At 39.8% G+C, this 27,360-nt stretch overlaps 1 protein-coding gene across 2 annotated transcripts in view; it reads left to right on the top strand.

Moving 5' to 3' along the window:
* Nucleotides 1–27,360, top strand: part of klhl5 (kelch-like family member 5) — an 84,921-nt gene that overhangs the window by 21,143 nt on the left and 36,418 nt on the right. The window contains exon 1 of one of the 2 annotated variants that reach the window (XM_079811570.1): nt 12,068–12,831. The exons of the other annotated variant lie outside the window; for it this stretch is intronic. Within the exon in view, the coding sequence (XP_079667696.1) occupies nt 12,257–12,831 (575 nt within the window). The 5' untranslated portion in view covers nt 12,068–12,256. Of the gene's footprint in view, nt 1–12,067; nt 12,832–27,360 lie in introns of those variants that run through there. 2 annotated transcript variants of the gene reach the window in all.

The raw sequence follows: 27,360 nt of genomic DNA, 5'->3' as shown, positions 1-27,360 counted from the left end.
CTCGCAGACCTTAAAGAGAAATACACAGATCCGCTCGTGCTCTCTTTTTCTTCCTTCAACGGCTGCTCCTGCCTGGTTGATGGGTGTGGGTGGGATCCCACTGGGGCCCATGGGCGCCGGCAGGCCTCAACCACAGCCTGTTATATCTTCACCCTCCACCCAGGAGAGAGGACTCTTCCAAAAGAGTCAAACTGAGATTTCCTCACTCCAACTCGAAGGAAATTGCAACTTCGCCTTCACCACACTGAGAAACCATCAGCGCTCTTCCTGCCTCTTCTGGTTTCTGAGCGTGTGTGGGACAGGAAACCTGATCCCACGACACGGTCAAGGGCTGGCAGACCCAACACCTCAAGTCCTGTGCAACTTCCTCGACCTCGTCGAAATAACTACAAGTGCACCATATCTTCTTCAATCAACGCAGAGGGAATCGTTTGCAACTTCAACACCATCGGACCGAACTATCAAGACTTTCTCCTGTGATTTTACATTGGACGCTCTTCAACAGCTCAGGCTAAATGCAAGTAACGTACGATATACAAATCGCAGTGTAGTTATTACAAGCTGTAAATCTCTTTGTTCAGACAAAGGAGCTTGACGGTTCTCCCAGGTGTTTTCATTCATCTGTTCTGACCCGGTTCTTCAATCACTTTGCATCTTACTAATGTATGTGTGATCTGTATGTATGCGGTTTCTTTTTAGTTTTAGCTTAATGCGTTACCCCCAAGGCCCCAACACTGGGAACAAACAAATGAAAACATTGAAGTTCCTCATGACATATAAACAATATAATTGACTTTAAATGTTTAAAAAAAGGACGTTTACTCAAAAAATTTTTTAACAGAAAACAATTATGTTTACATTTACATTACATTTACGTTTCAAATAAAAAATTTTAAATGTTTTTTGTAGTAATTAGAAACAATGTTCTACTAGCCCAGAAATCTAGACGCACCCTAGCGGCAGCAAATGTAATTTGCAGCCAGGGTCATCTAGCAACTCTCCATTGGCTTGCGAGCTTGAAAAAAACCAACTCTAGTCAGGCCAATCACATCGTGTATAGAGTCGGTGGGCGGGCTAAACATAATGACGGCAGAGTTGCGACAGTTCTGCGTGCTACTTGAAAGCAAAGAAGCTGGCGAACAGCGGTCTTTCGAATCGGCTTTGGCCGTGACTCTGGAAGACTTGGAGTTAAGCTTTTCTTTGAGAAAAGAACAAAGAACGGCAATGAAGTCATTATTAAAAAAGGAAGATGTGTGTGGACTTTTGCCGACCGGATACGGCAAAAGTTTAATCTATCAACTAGCTCTGCTTCACCTTCTTCGTTGCTCTGGTTGGTTGTAGCGCTATCCTATTGCGTGCAGAGGGAATTTGAAAGACAACCATTTATCCCGCCCCTCGGATTGAGCCCTGCCCATGGTGTGTTCCCAGACCCAACATCTTGATGTGGGTCTGGCTTGTCAGGCTAATGTTCTACAGCAGTGGTTTTCAAATAGGAAGCTGGGAAACAAAGTTATTTCAATTTAATAAATTATTATTAATATATTAAAATCATCTAAAATGCTAAAAATAACACCCAAGATCTAAAATAATATTTATTTTTATATTTGACCAATAACTTTTTTTTGAAGAACATACAGTTCTTGAAACTTCTGGAATCACAAAATGAATCATGGTTTATTACTTTAATTTAATATAATATTCTGTTAAAAAGTTTCAAAGCTTTGTTACATACAGAGAAGTTTTTGTTTACTGCAGATATTTTAACTGTGTTTGCTGCATGTGTGCAGGTTTGTAGTCCTACAGTAATCCTTCTTTTCACACCACAAGAAATGCTGAATCATGCGATAGTTTAATTAGTCTGCCCAGCATCTCCTCCATATGCCCATTTGTGTGATATATTTTCTGGACAGTTTTGATTTACATGCAGGAAAGATGAAAGATGAAATCAAGGGGTGGAAAGAAGGAGAGGTAGAGAAGGAGAGACAGATTGGATTAACCTTGAGAAAATAAGTAGAGGCCATAAAGAATAAATTGCTTAATCATCCTTCCAATCACTCAATGATGTTTTGTGCAGTCGTGCAGCCATAAAGCTTTGTGACAACAGTGTGTCTGTATGAATGTGTGTGTGTGTGTGTGTGTATTTATGATCACACATACAGAGGTTAACACTCCTGTCAGGCTTGCTTTCTCCAGACCTGAATCAGTGTGAAATAAAGCTTTGACCATCAAAGGGTCACCATTGACTCTCTCCTCAAAGCTAGTATGACTATTGGCCTGAGACCTGTGTTTTCACGCACTGCAGTCTCCGTTCCAGCTGACAGGAGTGCAGCATTGCTGTCAGGGAACAAAGCACTCTAGGACAGCATTAAATTCCTCCTTGTAATTAATCTCCTCCCACATACACAACTGCCACATACATTCCTTTAAAGTGACAGTTCGACCAACAATTAAAATACTGTCATTATTTACTCAGTCTCATGTTGATGTAAACCCATTTTATTCCTCTCTGGAACACAAAAGGAGATGTTTTAAAGAATATTGATAGTGCGACTATAGTGCGCAATACTCCAAGCCTTCTGAAGCCTTTTTGCACAGAAAATAAAGTTTTTAGAGCATGCAGTCGCAACTGATGTCAAATGCCATTGCCGCTCATGTCTCTCATAACGGATTTAGACAGCAAGATTGATTGGCCATGACAGATCTTTTCTTCCGAATTGAAACAGATCCTTCGCCCTCACACACAATTCGTGATTCTTGTTAAAATTGGATTATTATTGACTGGATTTTGCCTGCGAAAATTCAGCAAACAACATGTGACCACTCTGAAAGTCCCCCCTGTGGTGAAAATCGAGCTTTTAACGTTGTTTATATGTCGATGTGGTGTTTTTAATATGCTTTAAGACAAACCATGTGCAAATGCATAAGTCAACACCATTGCTGAGTATTTTTTCTCCTTAAAACTGCAGTGAACCAAAGACCTTCCAGTAACCAATCACGCCAACGTGCGAAAGATGAGTTTTAAGGGATACAATTATTGACTACAGGGGGGCTTTATTAAAGGGGCTAACTGAAAGTAGGGGTGGGAATCACAGGGTACCATACGATACGATACACGATACATGGCTCATGATAACGATAATATCACAATACAGTAATTCTGCGATCAATCTAAATATTGCTAGACAATCCTATAATCACGATATCTTTCTAACTATGAAAACAAAATGCATTCATGGCTGCTGGTTGACTTATGTTAACATTTGCCGCTTTCTCAATGAGATCAGGGTGATGGCGTTTCAAGTGGCTTTGCATGTTTGTGCATGATAACCCATGCACTTTACTTTTACCTGGCAGTTCTTGCAAATCGCGTTCTCTTTGTTGATTTTGTGTGCTCCATCAATGGTATAAAAGCCGAAGTGGGTCCAGACTTTGGACTTAAACATGGCTGCGGAATTTATTATTTTACTTTTATTATATTACTTCACTGCTACCCGCATCTAGCCTGGTCTATCAGACTCTCGTACATTTCTTTTTTACAGAGAGTCTGGCCACTCTCGGGTACTCTGTTGAAGTTTAAAACTATTGGATCTGCCATAACCAATTGCTAACGCTGACTCGTGACGTGTGTCATGCGCCGTTCGCCTCTGTTTCTCACATGGAAATCCGTAAAAATACAGATTGTGCACGCCACCTCAGTGATAAAACCTAAAACTTGTGCATTCGGATTGTGATTTATTCACAGTGGAGGGGAGAGTTTTGTGATCGGGGACGCGCTGCTCACGTGGTCTGTAATTGATGATTGCTGTAAATAAAATGTCATATGCTTGGTATGATAAGAATAAATGCTGCCGTAAATAACGTCCCAATTCAAATGTTTACGTGCTTTTCTTCTTTTTATTTATTGAGCGGTGATGAAATATATTGCTCTTGTAAATACTTGCCAGCATTTAAAGAAATACAAGTCTAGAAATGCATTCAAATTACAGCGCAACCGCACGGTGCTCTGCAGTGGTCAAATGGGATATAAACAGTGAATTTTGAAGGGATATATTCTTGAAAACTCCGCACAGCCTTGGTGTTTGTCTAAAACAGTAGGTAATTCGGCCAGTGAATTTTACGCGGGTGGTGGGAGACGGACGGCAATAAAATCACTGACTAGCCCCTGTAAGTGATGACAATGCCTTCCGACCCCACGAGAAACAATTACCGTCCGAATAGGGTACCGAATAGCCAACTCCTTCACCACTAACGGAGCAAGCTGGAAAGGCTTTAACTTCTGGATATTCGGCAGCAGTGCCACAACGGAATGAATGGCTCCGCTCGCATCTTTCTCCGCCGCCATTATAGAACTACAACTCAAACTAGCGCACGACATCAACGTCATCGTTCTCAGCGACTCCCTATATTCGCTGATTGGACCGGTAAAAATTTGTTCGGAGAAAATCTAAGAATATACTGCAGTCCCAAACGGAATACTGAAGGAAAATGAAAATTGAGCGGAAGTGCGTAGAAGGGCGGAGCCAGGCTCTTCAAAAACTCTTTTCTTAGGCTACTAGTTTACTTATGTTCACGTTTCCCTCATTCATGTGTTGATCGGCAACTTGAGGAGCCATGAAATAGCAATGCTGGGAGTATTTAAAATGTATTTAAAACGTATTTTATGAATTCAAATATTGATATTTGGCACCAGCGTATCGATTCTCGTATCGCATGGAGAAGGACAACGATATATGTCTATCAATATGTTTTCACACCCCTACCTGAAAGTGGTTGAAAGTGGACAAGCTCAAAACGTTATGACAAAAGTTATGACATTTTGATTAAATATTATGAGGTCAACAAACAAACCAAACAATAAAAAACATATACAGTTGTTCACAATGAGATCAATAACATGCATTTAGAATATATCACTTTTATAGATCACTTTTATGGTGCTTTATTGATCTTTTTGGAGCTTGTCAGGTTATGCTTTAATTGTATAGGAGAGAGCAGTGGAAATATTCTTCAAAACATCTATGGATGTTTAACCCCCCCAATTGTTTTTATTTTTAGGGGATCTATTCATATACTCTGCAGATCTTATTTCAGGCATAAGCTATATTTGGGAAGCATTATGGGTAAGATGCTCTAAAATCTGCCTCTTTTGCATTATGTGGTTTGTATTTCGTGGCCCGATGAGAGTGATTCAGCTCTAAACCAGTAATTTTCTGGGACATGATGATAAAATGAAAGAATCCTGGTCTCCGTTCCACTAGTATACTAATGTTGTGCTGCTTGTCAGTGGCACTTGGGGCACGTGGGTCTGGCTGTGTTTATTTTATGCGCCCTTAGAGCCAACATCTGTAAATAATGTTACAAAAGCAGAAGAAATTCCAGCTCTGTTGTGGTTTGAATGGCCAAAATTGAGACCAAACTCACTGCTGATCCTACTCTGAACGATTTACCCTTTGTGTCTCACTCTCTCTCACAGACTACAGTTTGCCATGGATGGGTGGCATCACATTCTCTCTTGCACAGAACATAAATTAAAGACAGGTTTGTGGCAAGGAAAATACTTAAAGGGATTGTTTATCCAAAAATGAAAATGCTGTCATCATTTACTCACCCTCACGTCGTTCCCAACCCGTGAGACTTTTGTTCATCTTCGGAACACAAATTAAGATCTTTTTAGTGAAATATGAGAGCTTACTCTCCATACTATTGACAGGAACACAACTACCACTTTGATGCTACAAGTTCATAAAGAGATTGTAAAACGAATCCATATGAATTAAATGGTTTAGCCCAAATTTGCTGAAAAGACACGATCACTTTATATGAAAAGTTTAGCTTTTATTCACATATAAGCATTCATCAACTCACAGATCTAGTTGTGGTAAACGGAAGCTCAAGCATTGATGTGTGAGAACTAGGGGTGCACCGATCCGATATTAGGATCGGATATCGGCCGCGATACTGACAAAATAGCTGGATCGGGGATCGGAAAAATGAACAGATCCACAAGCCGATCCAGGTGTTTTTTTCCGTCGCAGCAGAACCTACGTCATTCGTCAGCTTCACGTGTGTCGCTTGCTAGAAGGGAGCGAGCCAGAGAGTCGGCTGTGTGGAGGAGATATTTCACGCTTGCCACGCCAACTAGTTCGTCGCTGTTTCGAGGGTATTAGTGCAAAGTCAGGGTCTTTCCTGCATTGACATGTTTTTGACGGCCAAAGCCTAATTTGATGAGTTATTGTGATTTACGAGTGATGTAGAACAGATGCTGTGCTTGTGACAGAGAGACCGATCTGAGAGCTCCTCCCCCGCGCGCGCTCTCTGGGTCTTCAAAATAATCAGTGTTCGCTCTCATATTTCACATATTAATCCAAATCAAAAGCTCGGAAGACCGAAACCATGTTGCACGTGACACATTCGGACAATTTTGTCCTTGAATTATCACTGGGTGTGAATTGCACTCAAAAAACATTGACTCTTCTCTGACCAGCTGACATAAAGCATACTTTCAATAAGCGGGAGACAAATTATATCCAGTTATGAAGTGTTTTCTGTGTGTTGACATCTTTCGCGATGTTCTAACAGACGGGATTCGCACACAACGCGTCTGCTAATGTCCGATTCGTGACCTAATGACTCCTTTGAACCGAATCATTTTAACGACTGGCCAGAACAACTGATCTGTCCAACACTGAACTCATGAACTCAGTTTATTAATTTACTCAGAACGCAACTGAAATGAGAACACAAGTGTGCTTACCCAATTTAGCAAGAGTGAGTAGTAAGAATTATTTTTAATTATCAACAGTATTTCATCTTATTTCTGTTGACAATGTGTAGTAAAATAAATAGGCCTAGCCTACAATAATTTAATCTGGAGTGAGGTGAAACCAGAACAAAGTTGTTATTAGCTAGCTGAAAATTTTTATTAAATTGCATATGGCAGAAAATTAGACTATTTGTTAATTTGTAATGCTACTTTTTTAATATTGATATGATTATATACCAAAACAATTATCTGTAGTGTAAAAAATGTTTGGTAACTGTCAGATTACTATTGTATGTTTGACCAATACACTGTTTTTTGTTTCCACTGCTACATTTTATTTATTTAAAGAAGTTAGATTACATTCTATTTTAGATTTGAATGCACAATTGTTTTTTAAATAAATAAGAATTCAACACCTTACATACATCTGTTATTTTGTCTTAGTTATGTTTAGTTAGTAAAGTCTGGTGCCTTTAGTCTCTTCAAGGAAGGTATAAGGTGGAAGATATACAGTTTATTATTAATTCAACAATATATCGGATCGGTATCGGGTATCGACAGATACACAAAGCCCAGGCATCGGTATCGATATCGGGACTGAAAAAGTCGGATCGGTGCACCCCTAGTGAGAACCAATGAGGTTCATTCTCGAGTTACGCAGCATGTTTGAGCTTCTGCAAGAACCAATGAGGTTCATTCTCGTGTGTTAAGCAGCACGTTGAAGTTTTTGCAAGAACCAATGAGGTTTGTTCTCACACGTCAAACAGGTTTGATTGAGTTTCTGTTTATGTCCACTGAACAATGTTTATATGTGAATAAAAGCCTACATTAAAGGATTCGTCCACTTTAAAATGAAAATTATCCCATGATTTACTCACCCTCAAGCCATCCTAGGTGTATGACTTTCTTCTTTCTAATGAACACAGAGTTATATTAATAAATATCCTGACTCCTGACTCTTCCATGCTTTATAATGGCAGTGAACGGGGCTCACGAGTTTGAAGCTCAAAAAAGTGCATCCATCCATTATAAAAGAAATCCATACGGCTCCGGGGGGTTAATAAAGGTCTTCTGAATCGATGGGGTTTTGTAAGAAAAATATCCATATTTAAAACTTTTATAAAGTAAAATATCTAGCTCCCGCCAGACCGCCTTCCGTATTCAACTCAAAATGCTTACGCTACGTTCTAGTCATACGTCACACCAGTTACGCTTTTTCCGTAAGTTGAATACAGAAGGTGGTCTGGCGAAAGCATAAGCAATCGAGTCTCTTCAGAAATTTTGGACTAAACCACTCAGTTCATATTGTTTAGTTTTACGATCTATTTATGAAATTTTTGAAGCGTCAAAGTGGTTGCGTAGCTGTCAACAGAGGGAAATAAATCTCTGATTTAATCAAAAATATCTTTGTGTTCCAAAGATGAGCGATAGTCTTACAGGTTTGGAACGACATGAGGTTAATTAATGAGAGAATTTTCTTTTTTGAGTGAACTGTCCCTTTAAGCTATAAAACCAAAACTGCTCCCTTCCCCCACTGTTTGCGTTTTCTTCCTTTCTTCCTTTTTTTCTTTTCTTTCATTCTTTCCAGCATGTGTGGGACAGCATATAGAAAACAAGTACAGTCATTTATGGACTCAGATGGACATCTGCGTTTGCATCGTTGTCTGTTAAAATGAAATAAACAATAAACATCTATTGACATCTCTTTTACACTTCATTGCTCAGGTTCTCTCATTTGCATTAATTGCGCTCACATTTTCCTTCCATTAATTTCTCCCCCTCATCTTTTTGCATTTCTTTTCTATGTGGATGTGTACTGTTGTGTAAGGGATATTGAGCTTTTAATGTGTGGTATTGATTGTGTAGAGCAGTTGTCTGGTTTGTATTTCCATCGACTAAGTGAGTTGTAAGTAGAAAAGGTCAAGGAATCAACAGGCGTAAAATGTGCAACAGCAAAGTGGTGTATTTGTCATGGTACTAATATTTGAATTGAGGTGAAAATAAAGGTTACCTTGTGACTCTGGGGGTGATGCTGGTGGAGCAGTTTTGCTGGAATCTTTGCTGATGTGCAAAGCTACAGTGTTTTAGGCTTACCTTAAAAAAGATTGTGTGGGTGTGTGATGTGACTGAGTAGTGATTCATGATTAAATATTAATATCCTTAATAGATGTTTAGATATTTTTTTAAGTGACTAATAAAATACCCACTGTGCCATTTGGTATTACTTTTTTTAAAACTGTATTTAACGTACACTGCTTCAGTGGTTTTGTACATAAAGTTCTTCTGCTGTTCATTCTTGATCTTTAGCAGGACATCCAAATATTCATTGCATACTTCATAGTGTGCAAGAAACAGTAGACTATGTGAAAGAGTGTATATTTATATATATATATATATATATATATATATATATACAGTGAGGAAAATAAGTATTTGAACACCCTGCTATTTTGCAAGTTCTCCCACTTAGAAATCATGGAGGGGTCTGGAATTGTCATCGTAGGTGTATGTCCACTGTGAGAGACATAATCTAGAAAAAAAAATCCAGAAATCACAATGTGGCGAGCAGCGAGGCCGAGGGACCGTGAGGGCGGGACGAGGCGGCGCTCATCAGAGAGGATGAGCGCCAGCTGCGAGCCGCAGCGATCTCGGCCCTTGCGGAGGAGTGAGGGAGTATAAAAGAGGAGCGACGACAGTGAGGGACGAGAGAGGACCAGGCCTGGAATTTGTGTTATGTTTTATTTTAGTTGTGTTATCCGCTGCAGTCGTCCGTGAGGGGCTGCAGCCTTTATTTTCATTTTGTGTTTATTTGTATGTAGGCGACAGTCGTCCGCGAGGGGCTGTCGCCGCCATTTTAGTTTGTGTTTGTTTAATTAAAAGTTATTTTGATTGTCCGCCGGTTCCCGCCTCCTTCTTCCCGTACAAACAACGTTTTACTACAGTGGTGCCGAAACCCGGGAGGAAGGAGGGACACGCTGTCGAAGAGCCCTCGCAGCTGAGGGGGATCGTGGTGCCGCGGAGTTCGGGCAGCGCGGAGGAGAGAAGTCCGCGAGCGGCTGCCCGAAGCGGTGGTGCTGGAGCGGATGAAGATTGGTGGGACGGAGAGCTCGCTGCCGCGCCCCTGGGTCGAGGTGGGGTGGCTGCCGTCCGCGAGGGGGCGAAGGAGTCCCCAGCGCTTGCCTGGAGCCGGAGCCTGCTGTTGTCCGCCGCATAGGGGAGGAGCAGGGAGCGCGGGATGGGGACTCGCTTCCGGCCGCCCTCAGAAGGAGGAGCCACCGCCGGCCGCCACTCTTTTGTTATTTTGTTCTAATAACAAAAGAGTAGGCAAACAGTCCCCAGATGACCTACCACTTCCACAGAGATTCTGAAGTGCACATCCGATGGACACTTTACCATCCCATGAGGCCACGGGAGAGGATTTGTAAATTGCAGTGAAATGAATCTGATAGCGCGACTGAATCTGATAGGTCACAGGACATTGACAACATGACAAATGTGTCCACATTCATATTACATACATTAATACAATTTAGAACCTACTTTTTAACGGTCATGAATTAAGTACCTATTAAAATGGAGATGTATGTGATATCGAAAAAAAGGTGCATTTACACCATGTCGTATTGTCGTAATTACCGTAATTACAAGATTCCAACTTGTAAAAAGCGTTCACGTCCTCGTAAATTACAACTTCTAACCTGGGAATTTTCTGAGAGCTCCTACATGTACCAGATGACCGCTATACAACCTGATTCATGTAGGTGTTGATAGTGTTGCAATAAAAACGCATAATTCCCAGGCCGAGGATGTGAACATCTTTTTTAGTAGAACGTCACGTGTTGTCATGCTCACTGCTGAGCCAAATGATGTCCAGCTCCTCCTCTCTGGGAGGATGGGTAGAGTTTGACATAGTCCAGCAGCTCCACCTCTGTGGACCTAATGGGCGGAGTTATGTTTAGGGATAGGGTTATGGAGCGATCACACTACACGTTTCGTTCCATTGACTTCCATTCAAACACATGCGAAAGCGTCAGACTGGAAACACAGGTTCATGCAAACTTCAAGCTTGGTGAACTCTGAGCTGCGAATTTGCGTCACCTGACGACGTGTGACCATAGAATCGATACGTCACGGCGTGACCTCTTGGCAGAATTAAAAGAACCAAGTTTTTGTTCTGAAACCTGTTCTCTAACTGAACTAAATAATTGTATTACTATACAAAAAAATCAACAGTTGGCAAGTGATTGTGTCACCAGTGTTGCACCTGAACACAGACTATCGCAGCAATATTACCCGTTATTAAATGAATCTACTGCGAAATATATGAGACCTGTGTGTTTATAAAAAAGACACTTCAGAGAGTGACGTCATATCACGACTGTTGCAGTGTCCGAAAAAAAATGTGCATACTCAAAGTCTAGTGTGACTGCAGCTTTAGGGTGTAGTTGGACCATCTAGCTTCACCCATTATGTGCAGCAAGGGGGAGCTGGACGTCAAGCTCCACCCATCGGCTGTGCAGTGAGCAGCCTCTCCAGCAAATGCCCATGGCTGGTCAATATGTCAACATGGCTATGCCCATGAGATGACCTGCTCCATTTAAAACTGCTTTTTTCTAGAAAAGGGTTTCCCAAATTGGGGTTTGGGAGTTGATGAAAAGCTAAAAATTTAATAAAACGTAAAATTAAAAATAAAAACTTTCTAAAAAAATATATTGTAAATATATTAGAAATATTTTATTTGTTAACCTGCATATAATTTGACCATGAATCAACATACAAGAATCGTAAACATTCGAATGTGTTGGAAATATTAACTTAAAATCTCAAGGGATACTTCAAATAAATAGGTCAAAGGGGTTTGGGTGAAAAAATAGTTTGGGTATTTTTCTCAAGAAGGAAGAATAATAGGCCTATGTGAGAGAACCACATGCCACCACCATTGTACTTTATTTTTTCAAAAGTGGTTTTAATTCCTTTATTTGTAAAACGTTTTAATTGGCAAAATGATTGAGTGCACATTGCACCTTTAAACAGCTAGGCTATTGATTCTCCATAACATCTTTAGTATAGACTCCAAATGTCATTTTTTGAATTCATCACGCATAATGATCTTATCATGTCAATGAAATAGTCATGTCGATAAGGTTCATTGAATTGACATTTGTCTGACAAATGTTAGTTTGAATATTTTTTTTCTTTCTATTGATGTAGTAGGTCAATGAAAAGTGCCATATGAGGGTTTTACCGCACAGATTACGTGTTTGACTCTTGCTTGCTTGAGAGAGAGAGAGAGAGAGAGAGAGAGAGAGAGAGAAAGAGAGAGAGATAGAGAGTAGGTGTGTATTTTCCTTTCCCCCTCCGTACTCAGTCTCACTCTACACGTCGCCTCCGTGATCTTCGCCAGCAGTGCTCGCGTGCTCCGTTACCAAGACAATCACGGATCACGAGGCTCATCGTTCATTCCCCGCGTCTCCCGTTACCGGAGCCTCGGGCATGTCGAATCCCAGGAAGGACTTTGACGTGAAACAGATCTTGCGCATCCGCTGGCGATGGTTCGGCCACCCCACATCTCCTCCTTCTCCCGGTAACCAGCCTTCGGGAGATCTCTTCAGCAGCAGCAACGGTGGTAGCAACCGGGGTACCGGGGGCTCCTCATCCGGCGGTGATCAGCCCACCCTCGGAGGATGCAATAGCCCCAACGCCGCTGCCAGCTCGAGTGACGGCAACTCTTCCTCCAACATCAACAACAACCGAAAGTTTGTGGATTCGGGTACAAACAGCGGGCACTCAGCGGCGGCAGTGGTGGTTAATGCCTCCGCGTGTCCTCGGTCCATGAGCCAACAGGAGTGCCGGAGCTCCCCGCCGGCGCCTTGGGTCTTCCCGGTTCACTCGCGCTCCAGCGAGAGCCTGGAGCCGCTCCAGCAAAAGCAGCAACAAAAGCAACAGCAGCAGCAGCAGCCGCAGAAGCAGAAGCAGCAGAAGCAGCAGTCCACGCGTGTATCAGACGCCCCTGGTCCTGGAGACGAGGAGAACAATAATAACGTGGAGTCTGACTCCAGCTCGTGCAGGTATGGGAAAAACTACTGGTGTGGTTCCAGTCGAGCAGCACAGCAGGGCGCTTGTACTGAACTGGTACCACTTCACAACAGATGCATCGCCAGCTGTTCTCTATTAAGATTAAACTATGTTACCACGAGCCCTCCTTTTTGTTTCCTCTCACTCTCTCTGTATGATAAATAGTGCATATGGTATATTCAAATAATTTACTGGATGTCAAAAACACTTGACTTAACAGAGAGTAAAATCTCCTTGCATCTATAAATGTGAATGCATTACAATTTTTCTGTTAGTGCGTCCTTTTTGTGTAAAGTGTCTTTGTGGAAGTTATTTATATTAGGCTTAACAACCTGTGTCCGGTATCAATTGTGCTGTTATAGTTGCTCTAAAAATTAGATTTAATGCAATATAACTGACATGTAATGCAGTGACATAATACAAATTATTAAGCATGAAGCTTTTATGACCTCATATTAACTGAGAAATTCCTTTGAATATTTGTACTTATAAAGATTTATTTGTCACACCGCAGTACAGTTTAAAATGAGCTGTGAAAGCAAAAAGGATGATTAGAAATTGTGAAAAAAAGAAATCTCGACCAGTTATGAGAAGAAATGCAGCCCAGCGTTTCCTAGAAGCATTGTAAGCTTAATTAGAGTGTAGAACCAATGCCACCAATGGTCTTTACCAGGGTTGCCAGGCCTGTGCAACGAAAGTAGCAAAATGGCCAGTCAAAGTAGCCCAAAAATAGCCCAATGGGATTTTTTTCCGTTGGGCTGAATTTGCATATCTGGGGGGTGTTTCGTGGGTGTTGGAATGCCCGAATCGTACATACGGGGGTGGAAATCAACCCACATTTTGGACCACATTTTAATATGGTTTTGCATCCATTATGAAGCTTGACATCTTCAAGAATCAGTCATCATTTAGTTTTATTTCTTGAAAAGACTAAATTTCTCCATTTGTGTTCCACAGAAAACAGCAAGCCTTAGAACAACACGAGGGTTCACAAATGACATCAGAATTTTCATTGTTTGGTGAACTATTAATGTGTGTGAGAGAGGGATTTTCAATTTATTCTCCTTTTGTGACGTGAAAAGCTGTTATCTCACCTTTGATGCTTTAGCTCACTTGCATGTAGTAGAGCGATGATGTAACGTCCACTAAACACTTAGGGAAGGAAGGGATGTTTACATAAAGTGTGCTTAATATTCCTTCACAGATCGTTAGTGTGAAGAACAGTTGTGAATCTATTATGCGAGAGTTCAAAAATATGAAAACAGTCTAGTTCTACAGTATGTTAGGTGTTACAATGCTTTATGGGATTGCAGAATGTTCCTTTACATGCTTTATGTGTCTGTCTTCCCAATCTGATACCAATTCTTGGGTTTGACGATTCATTCTGTGTTCGTCTCTTAGTAATGACCTATAAATATGTGCCAGCAGCTGTGTTCCTTGTTTGATTGTACTGTGGACTTCTCTGGTGCTAGCCTATGTGAGTGGGTATGTTTACTAGTGTTTTTTATATGAGAGAGCAAAGGATGTGGGTCTGTCACTGTGGTGTAGCTCTGAAAGGCACTTAGTCACTCATCACCTTGGAGACGGTAGATATAACCTATTGCTGCTGCTCCTTACAGTTCTTACCAGGAAGAGATAACCGCACAAACACACACACACACACACACACACACACACACACACACACACACACACACACACACACACACACACACACACACACACACACACACACACACACACACACACACACACACACACACACACACACACACACACACACACACACACACACACACACACACACACACACACGTAATAAGAGACTGAATCTGAAAACTGTGAGAACTGTCTCACCACCTTGATATTTACCTCTAGTAACAGACGCATTCAGTACACAATTACATGCTCCATCGTAATGCAATTATAATAAGATTTAGGCAATATTGCAATTGATTACCTCATGTAAAAATAATACTTTGATCAAATTGATGTGATTTAAGCTCCTTGCTGAAAAATCTAGCATTAACCAGCATGAATTCCCTGTTGGTCCATGCTAGCTTATCATGGTTAAAGTTAGTGTAGTGCTGGTACTGGTCTAGCTGGTGGACCAGCATAGTCATGCTGTTCTCAATCAAAATTGAGCGGGTGTAGCTGGTCTACCAGCACTTCGATTCCCATGCTGGGGGACCAGCAAACCAGCGGGCCGTGAAAGAGCAGTTTTTTTTCTCTAGTTTCCTTGCAAATGAATCTGTAGTTTGTGTGGTTAATTAATGTAACTGTCAGCACAATAAGGTTTAAAAATAATTCGGCCCGCACATGGTTACATTTCTTCCCATAGAGACAGAGCGCATTTAGGCCACGCCCACACCAGGGGGGAAACAATCGAACGCTCTCCATTGACTTTGTATTGCGTGAAGCGGCCTCCTTGTCATCTCTGACTGAAAACAAAAAAATAGAACAATGTCTAAAAGCTGATATGTGACAGGGTGTACAGCAAACAAGCCAAACAAACACAGAACTACGTTTTTATAAGCTGTCGACCCAAAAAACGAGCGTTTAAGGAGACAAAAGCGGATACAGGCAATAAGACGTGAAACATCAGCAGGAAGAATGGGTACATTTTGGGATCCTGACACTCAGTATGCCTACGTGTGCAGTCAAATATCCAAATGTCAGTTTTGGACCCCAAATCAGAAAAAGTTTGGACAGTATGGAAAACGCAAAAAAAAAAAAAGAAGTGATTTCTAAATTTACTTTGACTTGTATTTCATTGCAGACAATATGAACACAAAATATTTCATGTTTTGTCTGGTCAACTTCATGTCATTCGTAAATATGCATCCTTTTCTGTCATTCAGACCTGCAACACATTTAAAAAAAAGTTGGGACAGTAAAGCATTTACCACTTTGTAATGTTGCCATTCCTTTTCACAACACTTAAAAGACGTTTAGGGACTGAAGACACCAAGTGATGAAGTGTTTCAGGTGTAATTTTGTCCCATTCTTCCTGCAAACAAGTCTTAAGGTGAGCAACAGTACGGGGTCTTCGTTGTCGCATTTTGTGCTTCAAAATGCGCCACACAATCTCTATTGGAGACAGGTCGGGACTGCAGGCAGGCCAGTCAAGTACCCGTACCCTCTTCCTCCGCAGCCAGGACTTTGTAATGTGTGCAGAATGTGGTTTTGCATTGTCTTGTTGAAATATGCATGGAAAAGATGTCTTCTTGAAGGCAGCATATTATGCTCCAAAATCTCTATGTACTTTTCAGCATTAATGGTGCCTTCACAGAAGTGCAAGTTACCTTTGCCAAGGGCACTGACACAACCCCATACCATGACAGACCCTGGCTTTTGGACTTGTTGCTGGTAACAGTCTGGATGATCCTTTTCTTCTTTGGTCCGGAGCACACGGCGTCCATTCCTCCCAAAAAATACCTCAAAAACTGATTCATCTGACCACAGTACATGTTTCCACTATGTGATGGTCCATCCCAGATGCCTCCGAGCCCAGAGAAGTCGACGGCGCTTCTGGACACTGTTAACATAGGGCTTCCTTTTGGCACAGTACAGTTTTAACTGGCATTTGTGGATGTAACTACGTATTGTGGTACTTGACAAAGGTTTGCCAAAGTAGTCCTGAGCCCATATGGTGATATTGCTTATAGATGAATGACGATTCTTGATGCAGTGCCGCCTGAGGGATCGGAGATCACGGTTGTTCAGCTTAGGCTTGCAGTCCTTTACGCACTGAAATTCCTCCAGATTCCTTGAATCTTTTAATTTTGTTATGCACTGTTGAATGTGAAATATCCAAATCTCTTCTTATCTTTCTTTGAGGAACATTGTTTTTAAACATTTCAATAATTTTCTCACGTATTTGTTGGCAAACTGGCGATCCTCAGTCCATCTTTGCTCCTAAAGGATTAGACCTTTCTTGATTTTGTACCAAATCATAATTACAATCACCTGTTGACATCACCTGTTTCAAATCACATCATTATTTAACCATTTTACCTCATTACTAGCCCTAAATTGCTCCTGTCCCAACTTTTTTTGAAATGTGTTGCAGGTCTGAATGACAGGAAAGGATGCATATTTACAAATGACATGAAGTTGACCAGACAAAACATGAAATATTTTGTGTTCATATTGTCTGCAATGAAATACAAGTCAAAGTAAATTTAGAAATCACTTCTTTTTTTTTTTATTTGCGTTTTCCATACTGTCCCAACTTTTTCTTATTTGGGGTTGTATTATATTTCCTGTCGCTAATTACGTTCCCCTCCAGTGGGCATAGTTTTCAGTGTTAATTGCCTTTATCCACTTTTTTGTCCTTAAAAGCTTGTTTTTTTGGGTCAACAGCTTATAAAAACGAATGTTTTTGGTTATGGGTTTTTTAGTTTGTTTGCTGTACACCTAGTCACATATCAGCTTTTAGACATTGTTCTGTTTTTTTTGTTATTAGTAAAGAATGACAAGGAGGCTGATTCACGCAATACAAAGTCAATGGAGATGGTTGGATTGTTTGCCGGTGGGCGTGGTTTTCAGATTATGATGCATGTCGCTCTTTCTCTATCCGGCCCTCAACCTAATATAAGTTTGACACCCCTGGTTTAAAGTGAAGCTGAACAAATTCACACGGACTGACCGTAACACATTCATGCAGGCTCCAAATGTACACTTCAGAATATATGACAGCTAGATTTGACTAGGCAAGGTTTGTGAAATTAAATGTTTATTAGATATTCAAAGATTTGTTTAAATTGTATAAATGCGCATTTGCTTAATGCTGACGGCAAATGAGACCTTATTAATAGAGTTTGCCTTTCTGTTACTAATAATATAAAAGCAAACGCTATAATACTTTTTCGTATACAGTTTGCTTTCTTTGTTTAACAGTTCTATCCAGTAACATATTAGACAAAACTGTTAAATAGAAACCATAAACTAATGAAGATGGAGAACAGGAGCTCTGTGTGCTCAGGGGCTGCCATTCTCAGTTGTTCTCAGTGCCGTCAAAATAATAGTTCTGCTATTATGAGGACATAAAAGAAGTGATCTCTATGATTCGCTTTAAAAGTAGATCATGTACGTTTCCAAAATATAAAATTGACAGATCGCCCACCCCTACATCCAATACTCATTTTTCGCTGAGTAGATACACCAGCTGCGGTTTCTCGCTCTCTCATCTCTCCGACAGCGAGCTGACATTCAAACCCGCCTCCCTTCACTCACTCATTTCATGTGCTCTGGATGAATATTGTTGGTGTTACAGGGCTTCAATTTTGGTGTCGGATTGCTTGCATCGTGCACAATTTTACTTATTCTCGCAGATTGTGTGCTCCCACCGAAAGTGTGCGCACATAAAGCCCCTTTTCACTTATAATTGCGCTCAAACAGTCAAATACATACAAGATAATGTATGCCGGTCTTGGCAAGTATTTATGTAAACACAGTCAGTTATGTTTGTTATGTTGAGGAAGAAAACACATGTCGTCCCCTTGGAATTATAAGGTTCTATCTGCGTTCTGAGCAGTTTTGAGATATTGAGCTTCAAAGTTTTTGCATTACATATAGGAAAATGTATATGGGGAACAAGTTTCTTTCAAACATGAAAATAACAGGGACCCTAAATGTATTCTAAATATACAATATCAAAATCCTCTCAAAATTGTAAATGGGGATTTTTGGAATGGGTCAAATGCAGATAGAACCTTCTAATTCTAAAAAAACACTTTTCGCTTAGAATTATAAGGTTATATCTGCCAAACCATTATTTGAACATTAAATATAAAAAATAATGTTGTAACAATGTCTCAACATGTGTTGGAATGTAAAATTGTATCCTTTCTTATGACATTTATTTCATATTTTTAGCACTTCCATGTATTTAGGACATTTCAAATTAAGCTAGGCAGGTCTAAATATTTTGTCCAGTGCAGATGTAAATTTTTGGTACCAATTTGGTGGGTAATTAAACACATTATTGCAGAAATTGTTCATCTTTCTTTTGTTTAGACAGAAAGCAGCTACTGTAATACATCTGAGCAGGATTTTATTCCACCTAAAATGGGCCAGGTAAAATGTCTTTCTCTCTAGATATCAGTATGGCTGAAATAACATGCTAACGTTTATTGTTGTAATTAAGACCCCATCAATTAAAATTTTTACTATTTGACCTTTAAGGCTTAATATTGTAAAAATTAAGACATTTTAAGACTTTAAAAACTGCAAGAAAACAGACATGCTTCAGCAAATTAATTCATAAAGTTTAATAATCATTGAAAAATGATTCACTGACTATATGTGATGCCTGGAATTCGGGCTGCTGTCCTTGACAAGATCGTCAATAAAATTGTCGATCTTGAGGTTTCTTAAAAACTTTGCATTGTGTGCCATAATCCTCACAGATATTGTGTGTCTGCGATCTTTCCTGTCAAGGAAAAAGCCGGTGACACAACCTATAAAGTTGATCCTGATTGGTCCTCTTCTGTGCATTCGAAGTGCTGATTGGCTCACGCAGATAGAACCTTATAGAGCCAAGTCAGAGTTCGACTTTGTAGATAGAACCTTTTTGTTTTTCAATAAAAATTCCCAAAATGTACACAACTTTAAAAAAAAAAACATCACATAATGTAAATAAGTTGTCACAGAATAAGAATATGTGAATAACTCAATTTTGACAAAAACGTCAGATAGAACCTTATAATTCCAAGGGGACGATGTGTAACAGTATATTGGATCCGTGCTTCAGGTCTTAAAGTGACAGCAGCCTAATTTACCTGCTGCAATTATGAGATAATATAAAAAATATCTATATAGCAGTTTTTCCCCATGGTATCAATGTCAAAATCGATGCCAGTGAAAATGCTGAGTGGCTAGTAACTTTTGAAAAACCACTTGCAAAAGTGGCTGGTGAGCTAAAAAGTTAATGTCAAGCCCTGCAGCAGGATAACCATAATCGTATGCCAAATATTTTACATATTCAAAACCGGCATCTTAACACTTAAATTGCATCTATTCCACTCTGACCAATGGATAATGTTGTCATGCACAGGTTCGTAAACATGCTGAAGAAACGGAGCTCATATTGACAATGTTGTGTGACATGATTGCAGTGTACCGATGGTCAAAAACATTGAAATGAAGATGTTTAGGTGGGTCACTGAAAAAAGTCCAATACGGCCATAGAAATGCGTTTTGAATTGAACGTAAATACATTATAACAATGGCCAGTAAGACACCTATATGTGAGTTCATCACTTGTGCTGTGGGTTATGTGAATAATGGGAGTAAAAATAACCACAATTCTTGGTGAATTATCAGAATAATGAATTGATTGTAAACAGGAGTGAAGAGGTTTGCCTAGTCCTTATTCTGATTATTGGAAATATCACATTATCGCATGTGCACATGTAAACATAGTCAGTGATTTTTTTTTTTTCGTCCTCTAAATGTACTTGAAATGGCTCTCATCATAATGTTCACAATCGACATTTGCATGTGCCTTTGACTGCCACATCTTTGTTATTTCAAACACAAGGTTTGTTATAGTAGAAGCACAAATAGGTTGTGACTATTTGGGAATTCAAGTATGACTCCAGGCCCTTGGGCTGTTTATGACTTACAAGAAAGTGAGAGAGTGATATAGGGAAAGAGAGAAAGGAAGATGAAGAAAACCGTCTAGCTGACTGAAAACTGCAATTACGATCTTGAGATAATGGGGCAAAGCATCTGATATCTGTCGAGCATTCAAACCAGGGCTCTCCCTCTCTCTCTGCCTCTGGCTCACACTTCCATTTATGTGGACACTCAAACAACTATAGAGCAATGGAGAGTGTGGGAGGAATCCTTTATTTTGTAGTTAAATTCTCTATTTTATGTCTGGGATTAGAGAAAGAAAGGTTTTATTTTGGTCTTCAATTTATAGTGTAGGCTACGTATTAGGGATGAGTAAGGCCTGGGCAGGAGAACACTTTCAGTGATCAAATGATGTAAAAAATTTTTTTTTGCAGGTTATCAAGTATAAAAAAACGTTATTACCTAATATATTAGGCCATTCTGTCATCATTTACTCACCCTCATGTCGTTCCTAACCCTTTAAGAGTTTCAGAACACAAAACGCTTCACACTTGGGCGTGTCTAGATTGAATTTGCAGTTCGCTGATGAAAAATTTAAGTCCTGGACCCCTTATTCCTCCCTCAATTCGAACCCTGAAAACAGTGTTGTCTTTGGAAAGTTTTTTTGTCTAGAGAGCTAGAACAAGAGCAGAATGTCCCCAGAAGGGTTTATAAAGGTTATTTTTATATTTGCTCATTCAGGCAGGTTAAAACTTGTTTCTTGTATGTGTCATAATTGAGTTTGCTGGTTTGGAAGTGAATTGACGTTTTGGATGTCTTGTATTTAATTTCCCACATGACACAATTTTCCCCTTTCAGTTCCATTTCCTCCTATTTTGGCTCCTCATCTGTATGAAGTTGTCAATATATGAATGTGTGGTGTATCTATTTGTAGAATAAGAGTCTTGTAAGATGCTGTTTGATATGCGTTTACATAATTAATGTTCACCAGACTTTTCTAAAATGTAAAATCACTCTTTTTCTCTCTCCATCTGATATATTCCCTTCTGAATTGGCCTACAGAGGCTTAAATCCGATCCAGATCTCCAAGTGGTGTCGTAATCCCAGCTCAAATCCATTCTGAAATGACAGTAGGTGCTCATTATAGCCTGGAAACCATTCACTTCTCTTTAACTGAAGTGATCAGACATGAATATGCATATTTTAACTTTTCATTTTGAAGGACTGAATGTCAGATCTTTTGACAGCGTGAGGTTTAGAAAAAACCTTATGCTTGTAGGCGAATGGAAACTAACAATAGCATAGACTGAAGAAATGGAGTGATTAGGTAAAAGAACCAGAGGGTGAGAGGGAGGGATTTCTGAAAGGTAGACAATGAAGTTCACAGGAAGGAAAGAATGAAAGACGGTGTCTCCAATAGTGACAGTCACTCTCCATCAAACAGTCACTTACTTTCATGTATTTTAAGTAAGACGTGGATGAATCCGATTCTCTGAATTGCCACACCCTTTGCGCATTACAGATCAACTAACATGATCATTATAAAGGGTTTTAAATTACAAAACACATTCTCTTACATATATTTGAAAATCGGAATATCAGATAGTTCATGACATAGTTAACAAGTTTGTGAATATATTGAATAAAATAGAAAAAACTATATATACAGCACTATTGTGGCTGTGGTGTGTCACGTGAGAATACATTATACATGGATATAATAAGGTGATGCGCTCTAAAATATTTTGCCAGAGAAGGTAATATGGTCATATTTCTGCAAAATAATTGCTGAAGCTGGTTTGTAGCATATACTTGTAGCAATACTGACTACTTTGCTGTTGTTAGTACTATTTAGTGTTAAATTAGGCCTATTGTAGTTGGTTGAGGTGGCTTAGGTTTTATTGTGAATTTGTTAATTTGTTGTGTTTTGTATTCATTTAAATTGATATATTTAATACTTTAATAAATTGTTCCATTTAAAGATATGTTTTAATATATATATTTTTTTCAATAAAAAGCTATTCTTTAAATGTCATCCAGCATTGTTTTGTGGTTCTTCAAAAAAAAATTTTTTTTAAAGTATCGGTTTAGGCACGTTACCGTTTTAAAAGTATCAATTTGGCACCGGTATCGTAAAAAAACCCAAACATACCCAACCCTATCCATATTATTATTGCTTTAGTTTGCTTGACAGTGCTGCTTGTGCAACCAATGTGATATTAAAAACAGCAGTGTTGCGTTTTCACACAACAGAAGCTTACTACTGATAAATCATTGCTGTGGATACTGTCATGCTGTAGAATGTGGCTAGTAGTGTCACTACTTTCAGTTACTGTTACACCTAATGTTTGCAGAAAGAACAGAGGAGGAAGACAGGAAATAAGGAGGATGTTCTGTGAAAAGGAAACTGAGGGAGTAAGAAAAGTGCAAATATGAATGGACGAGTGTCCACTGAGGATGTTTAGGAACTGGCAGGCGTTTATCTGGCTTTTTGAGATAACTTGCTGCCTCTCTCCTGTGTGTTTGCGCTCATGCAGGGGTGTGTGTGATGTTTACTTAGGTAGGTTGTGTTTGGAGGATTGCTAGTTTGCCTGTGTGTTTGCTGTGTTTGAGATAGCAGTGTGTGTGTTTTATGTTGCCTCTAGTCTCTGTTTTCATTTGAGACTAAATAATTTTGGCATTGAGAAGAGCCAGAGGGTGAAAACCTGCTACCCATAACTTACTAAAGCGCTTAAGAGAGAATCTCTGCAGTTCGTCTTGGCATCTGCACTCTTCTTCCTGTCTGCTTCTCTTACTTTCAAAATTCCTATCTTAAAGGAATAGTTAGCCCAAAAATAAAAATCCAAACCCACATGGCTTACTTTCTTGTGTGAAACTCAAAACGAGGGGTTTTAAAGAATGCTCTTACTGCTCTTGTCCAGTGGTGTAGTACTTGAGACCGGTTTCGAAAATTAGTCTAAGGCCCTGTTTTCATGATTTTTGTCTTGTTTTGAACACTAGATTTACCTTTTTGTTTGTTTTTCTGTTTTATTCATTTTTCATTTTTTCAAACTGCTTGTTTAACATGACTCATCCACACTAATTCTTGAGAACTAAAACTTCTTTTGTGGTTTGTGCCGTCTTGCACATAATCTGTTCGGTACTAGTGTGTCTCTGGACCAGAGCATACTGTGCATGACACTGGCGCAAAACCTGACTTCATTCGCTTCAAAGGAAAGCATATTTACACATTGTGACTTGTCTTGACTTGACCCTCTTTTGGTCTTGGTCTTGACATTTTCAGTCCAACTTGATCACTAGCCCTATATTACCCCTTTTCCACCAAGGCAATGCTAGAGCTAGTTCAGAGCCAGAGCTAGTCCCAGTTCATAGTTGGTTCGACTGAGGAGCCTTCTAAGAACCGGTTTGCTTTTCCACCTGCTGAGAGCCACAACAGAGCCATGTCTTACGTCACTGTATATGTCTCATCTTTCTCAGCAACGCTAGCGAGGCAGCGGCAGTGTTGCCAAGTTGGGCTACTTCAGCACTGTTGCCGCGGGCTGTTTTTCATGTCCACGGGTTGAGGCGACCCCAATTATGTGATATTTAGCCCCGGGAATGTGAATTTAAGTAGGCAACCATGCCAAAAAAACACATATTTTACCCCCAAATGTGATTTTTACCGGGGAAGCCCCCGTGAAACGCGATTGGGCTTGTTTTGAGTATTTGAGTATTTTTGAGTACAATTGGGTGGGTTTTGTTGTGAAAACCTGGTAACCCTGGGCAGCGGGAAACACAAACACACCAGGCTTGTTCGAGATGCATCGGCGCTGCGCAGACTGATCCACGTATGATATAAAAAAACAACAACGCATGAGTGAATCAAAAGCATAAGGAGTCCGGTGCTCTCGCTGGACTCATTATCATACGCCGATCGGTCTGCACAGCACCGCTGCGAACAAGCCTTCCATCAACAATGCAAACGTTGCGTTACTATTGATTCACATGGCTTTACGATCCTACACCGGCATCAAAACACAACGAAAACACAGCGAATCCAACGCTTTCATGCAGTTCGCCGTAATTTGTATAGACGGAGACATGGGCGTCGGAAGCAAAAAAAATGTGGGTGGGTCCTCAGAAATTTTTTACTGGAGTAGATGCCAATTACATTAAGTACAAATATACCGCTTTACTTGGTAAACGTATAGGTGGGAAAGACAAATTTACGTAAACCGCCATACCATTTGAAGCGACAGTAGTGTACGGGTAAGACGCACGGCATCTAGTTTTGACACAAATCGACCCGCGGTTCGAGTCCCGCTTTCGCCAAAATCAATCTTCTCCGTTTTCCCATCACATATCAAATCGGAAAGGCATTTATTTTCAATACAAATTAAGAAAATATTAGAAAAGTGGAAATAAAGCGTCTATTATGTGTTTAATAATAAGTGTGTATCGATTAGGGGTAGGTAAACAGACATGTGCTAAATGTTAGAGATGATAAAAGTGAGTGGGTCCAATATGATCGTAAAAAGTGGGTGGGTCTTGTCCCACCCACATACAATGGTTCCGACGCCCATGGACGGAGATTACAAACGAGCAGCAGCTGTTAGCTCCATTAGCTGCCATTTCAACAATGGCGGATCTCAAATTTGTGTTCATCTTGTTGACCCCGCCCCCAGCGCCTGACGTAATCGGTTCTTACGTCTAGCCCTGTTCTAGCCCAGCAATGTTTTGGTGCTACTTAAGAACCACTTTTCCTGGCTCGGAGCTGGGGTTTTGGGTGTGGAAACACAAAGAACCGATTTGAAACTAGGCTCTGGCTCCGATCTAGCTCTAGCACTGCCTTGGTGGAAAAGGGGTATATGTGACCCATGCTGGCAAAATGAGTCGTAATGAGCAAATTTTCAAAAATGACTAGGAATCCGACAAAAAAATTTAGCTACACACCTGTTTGAAGTCAATAGATTGAAAAAAAAAAAGTCAAAAAATTGAGTTAAAGTTTTCTGAAGGTTCCAAAACAAAATAATTAGCAACCATACCTTAAAATCCCTGGTAATAACACCAGATTTGGTACACACCAAGTCAAAACCCATATCTTTAGAAAATAAATATATATTCAACTTTCAACACAACAGATATTTCCCCCCAACAGTTAAAGGGGTCATGAACTGGCTTTAAAAAAAAAAAAAAATAGTTGTCTGAGGTCAACTTATGACATTTTCGTGGTTTTTACATTCAAAAACATCATAATGAATAAGTAATAGGCTATTTTCTACCCTGGTTTTGAGCCTAGACCTTGAAACGCTCAGTTTTTATGAGGAGTGCCGCATTGATGACTTGGAAGTAAACACCCACTGCTATGATTGGATAACAGTTTTGCATATTATAATGAGCTTTGGCTCTCTTACACGTGAGGAATTGTTTTGAAAACTTCCAATGTGGAGAAACGGCAACCGGAATGATTCGCCCATATGGTTTGCAAAATGTCTTTATCAAACAAACACAATGATTTATCTCTCATCCACACGCAATTAATTGGAATGTTATTACTTTGCCAGCCCGATCGGTGGATATAACCGCGAACCGGTCCGTGCATGTAACACACACAGACCTGTGCGCACGCACCCACAAGCCAGTACGCGCATCAGCAAAACTTCACCTCAAATGAAAAAACTTCCTTCAAATTACCAGTCAAGAGAGTGAACAACGCACATCAATGTTATTTCACTATTTAAGATAGCGAGCCCTGGCCCATATGTGTCAGAGTCTGATCACGAATCACAGCACAATGAACCAACAACACCTCAAATACAAAGGATACTCCAGCCTGTGACCGTACATAATCAGTCGATATCAAACGTAACAATGCAATACTATATCACATATAAAAAAAACATTTTTTACTCACATAATTGTGTTGTATCATTCCTGTCAGATCCAGAAGCCACAGCATCATTTTTTAATCTCATCCTGTCTGAAAATCCTGAGCTGAGCCAGCTGTCAATAAAAGCTTTTATTTGACTAGCAAGGAAGTTTTCAGCTCTGAAACTTACAGGATATTCTTATATTACGATGATCTTTTATATATCAAAAGCTCAAGGGAAAGTTGATTTCTCAATTCATGACCCCTTTAACCAAACATTAATTTAAGACATAACTTATGCATGAAAAGTACTCACTAAGACAAATATTTTGAAAAACTGTAATTCTGTGTTCATATCGGGATCACACGCTTTCTGGCGCGTCTTTGTGCGCACACTTGGGATGTGTCAATCAATCATGAGTTTGATTATCACATTTCATTGGTTTAGATTCATGCCATTGAGTATTCGCTATGAATATTCACAAAGTTGGAATGCTGGACTTTACAACAATACCAATTTTGTGCTGAGGGGTAAGTGCCAGTCTTCGAGAAGCGATAGAAAAATTTCAGTTTTCATGGACAAAGGAAATGTATTCCTCTCAGAAAACATACAAATTAAGATACGTTTAGATGTTTAATTGCTATTTGGTGCATTGGGATCACTAGACGATGACTTATTGAACACATTTTTGTGAAAACCTTAATTGGACCCAAAATTGACCCAAAAACTACAGTTTTGCCTGTAGCTTGAAATTAGCCTGTGCGCATTTCGACTCATTTTGCCAGCACGGGTAAAGCAAATATCAAATCTTCATGAAAACTCTTCTCCATGAATTTTTCTTCCTCATCTTGCTCATTCTTTCCCTAAGGTACTTGATAGACTGGTTTCAACTCTCGTCTGACTACAAGTCTTTAATTGCGTTTAAGAGATTTGAAGCTGAGAGCTCAAATATACTCGTACTCTCTCTCATCAACTCACCATCTGTCTTCTTTTTAATTGAAGTGATTGAAAGCTGTGTGTGTGTGTGTGAATGGGCTCTGTTTTGAACTTTCTGCTTGAATTAAATAGATTTTCCATTTGATCATGATC

The sequence above is a fragment of the Gobio gobio genome (genome assembly GCF_949357685.1).
Source record: "Gobio gobio genome assembly, chromosome: 3".
Taxonomy (NCBI): Eukaryota; Metazoa; Chordata; class Actinopteri; order Cypriniformes; family Gobionidae; genus Gobio; species Gobio gobio.
The sequence above is the reverse complement of the archived record's forward strand: the minus strand, read 5'-3'. Positions and strand labels throughout refer to the sequence as shown.